Source organism: Cynara cardunculus (assembly GCF_001531365.2).
Source record: "Cynara cardunculus var. scolymus isolate 2C chromosome LG 10, CcrdV1, whole genome shotgun sequence".
Lineage (NCBI taxonomy): Eukaryota > Viridiplantae > Streptophyta > Magnoliopsida > Asterales > Asteraceae > Cynara > Cynara cardunculus.
In genome coordinates, this window is record NC_037537.1 from 15,107,701 (window position 1) to 15,118,390 (window position 10,690).

The 10,690-nt window shown below is 32.8% G+C and overlaps 2 protein-coding genes across 2 annotated transcripts in view; both read left to right on the forward strand.

The window, feature by feature from the left end:
- LOC112518933 (serine carboxypeptidase-like 17) overlaps window positions 1-733 on the forward strand; it is a 7,007-nt gene extending 6,274 nt beyond the window's left edge. The window contains exon 14 of the mRNA XM_025126729.1: window positions 510-733. Within this exon, the coding sequence (XP_024982497.1) occupies window positions 510-605 (96 nt within the window). The 3' untranslated portion in view covers window positions 606-733. The remainder of the gene's footprint in view (window positions 1-509) is intronic.
- A 5,195-nt stretch (window positions 734-5,928) lies between these two features.
- LOC112518931 (serine carboxypeptidase-like 17) lies at window positions 5,929-10,690 on the forward strand. The gene is made up of 14 exons (XM_025126727.1): window positions 5,929-6,088; window positions 6,184-6,329; window positions 7,151-7,227; window positions 7,365-7,487; window positions 7,867-7,969; window positions 8,057-8,094; window positions 8,738-8,839; window positions 8,933-9,019; window positions 9,098-9,172; window positions 9,303-9,374; window positions 9,518-9,666; window positions 9,933-10,046; window positions 10,190-10,244; window positions 10,532-10,690. The coding sequence occupies exons 1-14, from the start codon at window positions 5,958-5,960 to the stop codon at window positions 10,628-10,630; spliced, it is 1,371 nt and encodes a 456-aa protein (XP_024982495.1). The 5' UTR covers window positions 5,929-5,957; the 3' UTR covers window positions 10,631-10,690.

Consider the following 10,690-nt stretch of genomic DNA (forward strand, 5'->3'; position numbering starts at 1 on the left):
AACTTATAAACCAATTTTCATATATACATGAAAGTTGGTTTGTAAATATGTATGAATAATTTAGTTTGTAAAAGGAGACTCCTCTCTCTCTCTCTCTATATATATATATATATATATGTGTGTGTGTGTGTATTGTGAGTGTGTTTATGTATAGCAAGTCTTATGGAAGAGGCAAATAAAAACATATCAAAAGTGTTATATAAAAAGTTAATATGATGGTTTTGTCCCCCTTCTTCAAGAAAAGTTAATATGATTATTCACTTTATGAGTCCTATGAGGTTATCCAACATCACTAATAGCACTGGTTAGCTTAAATTTGTACTAACAACTTATCTTTAATGTTTCGGTATAGAACGTACAATTTTTTGTCTTATAAAAATAAAGTCATGTAAGTACTCTACTAGGAGATCCAGGGACGGTTTGGTGTTCTAAAATACTCAATTTCTTATAGTATGTATAAACAAAATGACAATGGATCACACACTTAATGAATCATTTGTGCTCTGCAGGGTGCGGGTCATTCAGTGGCATTGTACAAGCCTAAAGAAGCTTTTGCCATGATGGATAGGTGGCTTGCTTCTCATACTTATTCAAGTGGCTCATAACCGCAATATTAGAGTTGGCTTTTGTTTTCATTGATGCAACAAGAGTGTTTCGTCCCTTTTGTTTCATAATACCCCTTAGAGTGTCTTCACTATTAAACTTATATTCATTAAACCCATTTGTTCCGCGCATAGAACTAATAACCAAGTGATCAACTTTTTAGGTCATTTGCTATCGCTACTAGAAATGTTGCCAATAGCAACTATCGAAATCCATTGTTAAATACTCAAAATCTTCTCCTAGCTAATAGCAACTGGCAATGGATTGTGGGTCGAGTCGTTGGAATATTACCAATGTATTTTTGGCATGTATACCAATAGACTAAGGTTTGTAAGTTTTAATACATGATTTAGTAATAGATAGAATTTGTTAATAGTTTTTCTTCACACATTTTTGATGTGTGATGTGTTTTAAATTTATAACATAAACGTACGAGTGTCCTAGCATGTTGGTCGATCATAAGAAACAATGTTCTAAGTACTAATTCCGCTGTAAAATGACTTAGTGAATAACAATCACGGAGGCAATTAACAACTATGAAAAATAAAATAAGAAAGCAAGTAAAAAAGACGGAAATTTAAACTAACAACAACAAAACAACTTCACGGAACTAGCGGTGTCGAAAGGATTTATTGAGGTGAAAAGATTCATCTTTCTAAAAATATTGAAACCCTATTGACCTGGTGACAAGGTCAAGTTTAAAGCTTTACAAGTTACAGAAAGGTCACAATGTTTTTCGAGGCGTACTCTATGGCAGGATATATATTCATATATATATATATATATATATATATATTTATTTATTTATTTATTTATTTATTAAAAATATTGTATAAATGTTTTTCCAAAAAAAAAAAATCTCCCCTTCTCCTTCTCCTTCTCCTTCTCCTTCTCACTATTGATTCACAAAGATGCATGCAAGGAGATAGGGTTTCAAAACTCAGATGTGGTTCACCTACTACATCAGCATTTTGCAGGTGGGCATTGGTCACCAAAAATAGAGAGACGAAGACGGTGAAAATTGACTTCCATTTATGGGTGCCGAAAGAAAGATGGTGTCGGAGAATGGACTTCTACGGGGATTAAAGCACCGATTGTGTCATGGTGCAAGGGTAGACTGGTAGAGAATTGAAATGTTGGTATATAGTAAAACGAAACATATAAAATAAAACATTCTTTTATGTTATTTTTTAATTGAAAACTATAGAATTTGATGAAAAGACATAAATGTCCATTCCTCTAACGGATTTCTTTTGACAGAGTGAGTGATCATAGACCAATTTCGGAATAAAATACGAATGTTAAAAACAATTTCTAAATTTATCAAACTTCAAGTCCCTTTTTACTAAAAGAGAAGTGTTTCTTATTAATTTGTGTCATCGATTCAAACGTGGTATTTGAATATTGGGAAACGAGATACGATTCCATGACAAATGGTGGGAATAATTAATTAGATAGTCGCGAGTTAGGTACTGTTTTGACTAATTGTTTCCATGGGGAGTAATTAATGGGTTAATTAATCATGTCATTATTCCGATTTGTTTGTTTATTAATAAAATTTGCAATTTTTTAATTAAATTTCCCTACGTAAATAAATATAAGCTAAGGATTATATAATTTAAACTATATATGTTATCTCTTTGTGATTTTATATTTTCCTTTAAATAATAAAAATATACTAATATTATATTTATTACTATTAAATTAATTACCTCTTACAGTGGACGATGAAGCCTCATGGCCAGCACCTTAATCATTTGAATTTGGGTTATCACAAATAAAATAAAAAAACGAAGAACACGAAAGCAATGTACGAATATTATGGTGGCATGGAAGGAGAAGACTTAAATCAACCTTGATTCAAGTCTAACCCTCGACCGTAAACCTCTATTAAAGTGTTTAATTTCATTTCTTTTCTTTTTAATTGTTTCATTTCAGATAAGAAAATATGATGAAAATTAGGGTTCTTGAATTGAAGAAGTAGGTGATGGGGTACACGAAGTTGGGTAAAAAGATGAATTTGCCCATCACGTAAGGGATGGATTACGTACGTACCTTATCCAGTGTTAATTCGAAGGACTAATATATTATTTAAGACACATAATAAGAAAAATCGGTTTGCTTAATTCGTCCTAAGCACCAAATCCAAAATATTAGCATAAAACATAACGCCATCTTTTTACGTATATTACAAAAATCATTAGAGTAAACTTCATTTTTGGTCCCTAGTCCTTCTTACTAATAAGAGATGTTAAAGAAATTATTAGGTGAGGGACGACAATAGGATCTTTTTCTAATTTTTATTTAAAAACAAGTACACACTTTTTGTATTCATTATATTTGACATCACCCACCTAAGAACCCCCTCTCTCCTTCCTTCTTTACCATATTTATGTGAGAATACTAATTTTTTTTATTAACCTGGATATCCAACTCGTTATGTGAGCGGACTAATCCCATGGCGACCATCTGTTTTGCAGATAGCTCGGAGTCACCGCATTTGAACCTCTATGGCCACAAGGGGATTTTTGTTCCTCCTTGGATTTGAACCTGAGTAGACCTCCTAGTACTTTTGACCTTTGGAGCCAAGCTCAAACCAATCAGGCACCACCCTTGTAGTTATGTGAGAACACTATTAAAAAAATGACTTTTTTCAAGCTAATTTATTACCGACGAATTACTAAGGAACATTAGAAAAATTAACTTTTGTTGACTTCCGCCATAAATTCGTCGGAAAACCGCCACTAATTATTGAAAAAAAAATTGTTCTAGTTATATAAGTTTTTGGTGGATTACCGGCGGAAACCTTTATTTATTTATTAAAAAAAATATATTTTAATTAATTTTAATTACTGATTTTAATTAATTATTTTTAAATAAATTATTTCAGTATTTTATTTAATTAAAATTAATTTTTTATACAAGTCTTGAAAAAAAAAAGTGTGTAATGCATGTGCCTTCCAATTACAAAGCGAAGGGAAGTTGTGTTGGTTTAATTGTTATGACAAGTTTATCTCAATGAGACACCCGTTTAGGCGTGATAGGAACCAATTTTGTATTAGACATGCTGAAAAAGTTGATCCACCCTCGCTGCTAACCAAGGAGCAAATATGGGTACAAGTCTACAGCCTTCCTACGGTTTATAAAAGAGTCCCACACGAATCAAGGTACTATAGAAATCCTATGAGTTTTGGGGTAACACACAATTGGGTAAAACAGACATTTTTTGGGAGCTGCGATATTAACACACTTTGTTGATCCAGCATAACTTAGACGTAATGTACATTGAAAAAGAATGTGTCTGACAATTTCTTTCATACAATTATGCACACCACAAAATCAATCGACAACATAAAAACAAATAAATACATAGAAGAATACTACAATCAATTGGAAACTACATATAAGAGGAGGAAATAAAATATTGAAACTGAAAGCTTCTTACACATTAAATAACGAGAAAGTGTGAAAGGGGTGTGATTGGTTGAAGAAGCTGATATTCTGGATGGTTGTGCTTCAAATATAGGGGCTCCAGTAAACGTTGAAGATAGTAGTTTTTATGGCTTCAAGAGTTCTGATTGTTACGTGTTAATGCAAAGCCTGCTCCCTATTTCCATTAAAGGGATGATATCGAATCCAATATAAATGATATCACTGAGTTAAGCATATTCTTTCGTGCAATATGCTTGAAGGAGTTATAGGTTGATGATTTGCTTCAATTGCCGACAAGTATATAGTTGAAACTATCTGCAGGGCCGTCCCTTAGGATGTTAAATGTGAGAATTTGAACAGAGCTCTCAAAATTTTCGGGCCTAAATTTACATGTATTTAGGGTCCTTTTATCGATCTGTGTAAAACTATTGTCGAAATTGTTTAGGTTCAAATTATTAATTGTTTGGTTTTTTAGGTTAAAAATAATAAATGGTTTAGGTTTAGTTTCATATTGTTAATCGTTTAGGTTTAGCCCATTTTTAATTGAACATATATTCTCTGTTATCTCATTTATGCAATGAAATTAAAAGTTTTAGATGTAGTAGGGCCTCTAAAAAGATTGGAACGTCCCTGCCTATATATATATATATATATATATATATATATATATAGAGAGAGAGAGAGAGGGGGCGGAAGGATGATGCGAGAATTCAAATATTTTGCGAGAAGTCGAGAAGTTTCAATATCATATATGATTACACTCTTTTGGGTGTGCTTAATCATATATAATTAAGCGTCTATGTGTTGTCGACGCAACATGTAGTTAATCATATATGATTAAGTTTATGTATCATACGTGTAATCATATATGATAATAAAACTTCTTGTCTTCTCACAACATGTTTAGCTTCTTGTTGATCTTGCCCCTATACACACACATTAGTTTTCCCTTGATCTTCGATCTCTCTATTATGTAATATTAGTTTCTTTATTACTTATTAGGAAAATGAGAACAAGACAAAAAGAAAAGGAAAAACAGACCTATCTGCAACTGATCTGACAATTTAACATCTGTTAACCAGAGTGACCAAAACCAGACGAAAATGCAACGTGTGACGGCGAGTTTGTATGAGATTAACATTAAAGGTCAAAATCAAGAAAATTAGAAAATTAAAGGGACCAAAAATAAAGTTTACTTATTATTATATCTAGTTTTTGTAGGGTAATTTAAAAAAAGCAAATCACCATCGGAATATTTTCATGATTCTGCTAATAAAAAAACACATAGGAAGAGAGGCCAAAGAGTACCTAACTCCCATATGCACTATTAACCGTTGACACCGTCCCTCATGGAATCAAATCTTCATCTTTATTTAATTAATGGAGTGTTTGAGATTGTTTATAAAAATAATTTATTGACTTATTCCAGTGTGATATCGATAATAAACACTTTTGAGTGTTTGGATAAACAACTTATACCGTGTCAAACCGGTAATAAGAAGTTTTTAAAGAAGTTAAATCCTTCTGAGTTACAATAAGTTGATAAGTGTTTTTATAGAAAACCGTAAGTTGTTTCAGATAAGCAATCCCAAACCGCCCCTTATATTTCTAAATGATGATCCAACTTGTGTATACTTTTTCCTAGCTGAATGTTTAAGCATATTTTAAATCTTAATTATGGATTCATTTACCATGCATGGGTTATCGGTATAATCGTGAATCACATGCATTGTAGAAGGAGACAGAAAAAAGAAAAGAAATATAAAACGGATGTTAATGCACGAGATGCGAAGTTATTAGTTTAATTAATGTTTTTCTATTCAGCAATTTGAAGCTGAAAATTATTATATAAAGCCAACACCTACTGGCCTGTTACCAGCATCTAGGAAAGTTGAAAGTTGAAAGTTAATTAGGGAGACAGAATGAAATCCAAATACATGATGATTTCCCTTTTTATCATCTTTCTACAATTCATTACTTCATCATGCTCACAGTCAACCGTCAAGAACCTCCCCAGCTTTAATGGTGATCTTCCTTTTACTCTCCAAACCGGGTATGTTTACATGTTCGTTTTTCGTTCATTCTTCTCGTTTTTATTACCAGAAGCTTCTTTTCGGTTCATTCTCTGTTTGTTTTTCATGTCGAAAGATACATTGGAATGGGAGAAGAAGATGCAATGCAAGTTTTCTACTACTTTGTTGAGTCCGAAAGAAACCCGTCAGAAGACCCTCTTTTTCTGTATTTCGCTGGTGGCCCTGGCGCTTCTGGACTATATCCGTTCCTCTATCAAAACGGTAATCTTCTCATATTGCAATTTGTTAATTTGTATGAGCTTAATAATACTATGTACACTAATACAAACTTTTGTGTGATGTTGTTTGTTATGGTTAATTAGTTTGTATTTGAATTTTCTTTCCCAATAATTAAGGGGAGAAAATTTACGACGTAAATCTCTCACTCGATCAATGCTATAGTACCCCAATGGAAAAACTGAAACTTATTACCAATCGCTGTGTTCTTATTTGGAAACAAGGGTGGTGCCTGATTGGTTTGAACTTGGCTCCAAAGATCAAAAGGAGGAATACAAATCCCCCTGTGGCCACGGAAGTTCAAATGCGGTGACTCTGGACTATCTGCGAAGCAGGTGGTCATCATAGGATTAGTCGGCTCACATAACGAATTGGATATCCAAGTTAATAAAAAAAATTAATTATTTGATCCAATTGCTAATACAATAGTGTAGTTGGTATGAGTTTTTGGGTTCTTGTCATGTTGAAATTAAATATGAAATAATATCCGTTATTATAACTTTTTAGCGGTATTTATTAAGGCATTAGTATTAACCGGGTGATAGAATTAGAGGCTGTTTACCGGACATTTACCCGGTAAGGTCCACATTTACGGAGTTAGGGATGGAACTGAACTTCATGAGGTCCACGTTTAATCGACAAGGAACGGAATGAAATTTAATTTTGTTAATTTGAACTTTATGTTTGGTTCACGAATGTAAGAAACTATATTTTAATGATATATTTTACAATTGTTTTGCTCGATTTATAAATATTAAAGATGGATCGACCAATTAACTAACATTAATAAAATCATCTTTTTGTAGGTCCATTAAGTTTCAATTTCGAAAGTTCAAAGAGGGGTAACATTACATTGGAGTTGAATCCATATTCATGGTCAAAGGTTCGCATTCTCACTCTATTCGAATTTTTGCTTTTAAAAACTAAAATTCCGATTTAACAGATTCTTTTGTTACATTATAAATGTATATACATTTTTATGTTATGTTTGACGCAAACAAATCGTTTCTAATTTTGTAGGTTGCTAATGTGATATTCGTAGATTTACCAATTGGTGTTGGATTTTCTTATGCTAAAACATGGGAAGCATCGAGGAGTAGTGATTCCCTTTTAGCTGTACAAGGCTATGAATTTCTAAGAAAGGTAAGATAATTAGAGACTCTTTCCGGATCATTACGGAATAGAAGTTTTATTATGTTGCTTCATTGACTTTTTTTTGTACAATTGGTACAAAACAAAGGAGTTTCATCAAAGGAAAACTCCATTAATAATACGCTGGAAAATGCCCTCACCAGCATATCTCACACACGGAACGGCGGATTGACCATTAATGACGGGAAAATCCACGAGTGAATCAATGATCTGTCAGTAAAGCCCCTTTATTTTGTAATGTATTGGACCGAATATGTGCTTCTTAATTATGTTGGCCCTGCTTGAAGGTAGTAGCTAATTATTTACTACAAAATATTAATGGAACTTTGTTTGTGTGTTTAAACATGTGGTGATGAATATTTGAATACAGTGGCTTGTGGAGAACCCCAGGTTTGTGAGTAATCCATTGTACGTATCTGGGATTTCATACATGGGAATTATCGTACCAAATGTGGCTTTGGAGGTATACAAAGGTAAGAACTTCCATCATACATTGATCCCTCCCTAAATAGGCTTCACTTCTATAACATTCTATTCACCATTTTCTCTCATTTTTGCAGGCAATGAACTTGGAAATCAACCACAAGTCAACATTAAAGTAAACATCTTAATTACTACATCAGCTTTCTTAACGTTTTTGCTAAAATATTTACTGAAAGGGGAAGAGTTTCCCCAGGCAATTTTATAAAGACAGAAAAAACGTCACCAATACAAAAGCAATCAGCATGAAAAACTACGGCAACCTTGACTCACAAACCAAGTCATAAGGAGCCAAAAAAGACAAAGGGAAATACACCAAAACATAACAGCACCGTAAGCCAAAAAGCAAAAGGCAAAAAATACCCAAATGATCCAAAACCGCAAGAGCACACCACCCACGTAATCACATGCCATTGGGATTCATATTCTTCTTCCTTGTCTTCCAAGCCATTCGATGAAGAATCAGCATCTTGATCTCCGTAATAACTTTATCCCTTGAATGATTGAAATTAGCAAAGAACTTCTTGTTTGGTTGGTTCATATACAACTGATTGAAATAACTTAATTATGACCAATTTGCAACAAGAAATAAATTTCATGCTTCAATCGGTTTTTGGTTACCATCAAACTAACCAAATCAACTTTTTGACCCCAAATTAGTATGCATGGGTAAATGTTTGTGGCAATCTCATTGCCAAAAATAAATTTTGTTGACAATACAAAAACGCTAGATTAACTAATATGTTATCGCCATTATACAGGGATACCTAATTATTAACCCTCTCACCGATAAGTTTATCGACTTCAATTCAAGATTTGAGTATGCTCATCGCCTTGCACTTATATCAGATGATATATACGAGGTACTAAAAGATATTCATTACAAAATCGTGCCTACTTACTAATAAAAATTATTAGTTCTGTGGTCATTTGGTTGAATTTATATTATGTTTTAGTCTACAAAAGCATCTTGTGATGGTGACTACGTATACAATGTTCCTGAGAACAGCCTATGTGCTGATAATCTTAAACGGGTGGCTGAGGTACGCACATATTGTTCTTCCAGAAAGACCTTTACAATTATAATGTAACATAACATTAATCCAAATTCCCAATTGCAGTGCACAAGCAGAATTAAGTTTGGATTTATATTGGAGCCGGTGTGTAATGTAACAGACAGGGTGCCAACTTGTAAAGTAATTTTTCTTTCTCAAATGTGAAGATCGACACACATTTTTAATTTAACCTAGCACATTTCGTTTATAAATCATATTTAAGAACACGGAAATTAATATAAGTTTTACCATTTCTTATAATTTTGTTTAGGATTTCACCGACACATTTATACAAACTTGGGTAAACTCTAAGGGTGTTCAGAAAGCTCTCAACATTCATGAGGTACGTTATTCACAATGAATTCACAACTTAACACTATTTACTCATCAATAATAATGCGTGTCACCATCAGAAAAAAATAGTCCCATGTTTAGCCCTCTGTTTCAAGTTTCAACACTCTTGAATGTCTTTCTTTTCATGTGCAGGGAACTATAGGAAAGTGGGAGTACGCAAACACGAGTATTGCTTATGATTTAAAGAAAAACGATACCGTGTATTATTCCTATGATGTCTGGAGCACTATTGAATCCCACAAACAACTTCTTACCAAAAACTGTCAAGCTTTGATCATGTGGTAATACCCTACTCTTTCAATTTTAGACAAAATCACCATTTCATTGTTTTAGAAAAAGTTCAAGTTTTCCATCTTTATTTCTTCATATTTTGAATTTTGAACTAATTTTGATTCTCAAAGTTGTTGCTAAATACTATTTTGTATCCCAAAATAGTATCAAGTTCCATACCTTTACAAGGGTATGTGATTATCTATATCAACAAAAAGTTTTTTTAAAATTTGTAATTTATTCAGTGACCACAATATATAAATATTTGAATTGACAGCGCTGATCATGACATGGTGTTTCCATACTTGGGCACTGAGAAATGGATTAAAAATCTTAATCTTCCAATTGAAAACGCATGGGAACCATGGTTTGTTCGTACACAAGTTGCAGGGTAAGCTCAAAAGTCAAGTACTTTTTGTGTTCCCTATATTTTTATTTGGTAGTTTTTTTAAAGTGAATCCATTTTGATTCATGAAATGCATATATTACTGAAAACTATATATCATGCAAAATGATTGCTCTTTGTTTTTGTAGATATCAAATGACATATGCACGAAGAGGATCCTCGATACAATTTGCAACTGTTAAGGTAAGAAACATGACACTTGTTGTTTGAGTAATCAGTTATATCCTCTTGTTCTTCTTGTTAAGGAAAATAATATTTATGTCATAACATAAGAAGGATGAAACTTGTGAATCTGTGACTTTAATCATGATAACGACTACTCGACTTGGTACAAAAATTTGATGATATATCCGTCAATAGATAGCTGACCATTTTCAAGAAACAAAAAGCTATTGAAATTTGTTGGAACAAAACAAATTAATATTATGACAAATGAGTAACACATTTATGGAATGACTTGTGTTTTGTAGGGTGCGGGTCATGCACTGGCAATGTACAAGCCTGAAGAAGCTTTGGCATTGATGGATCGGTGGCTTGCTTCTCATGCTTATTTAAGCTTTTCGTCTTAATCATCGATTGTTTTGTCCATCGTGTTTTGCATATGCCATTATTGCTATTAAACTCCTATT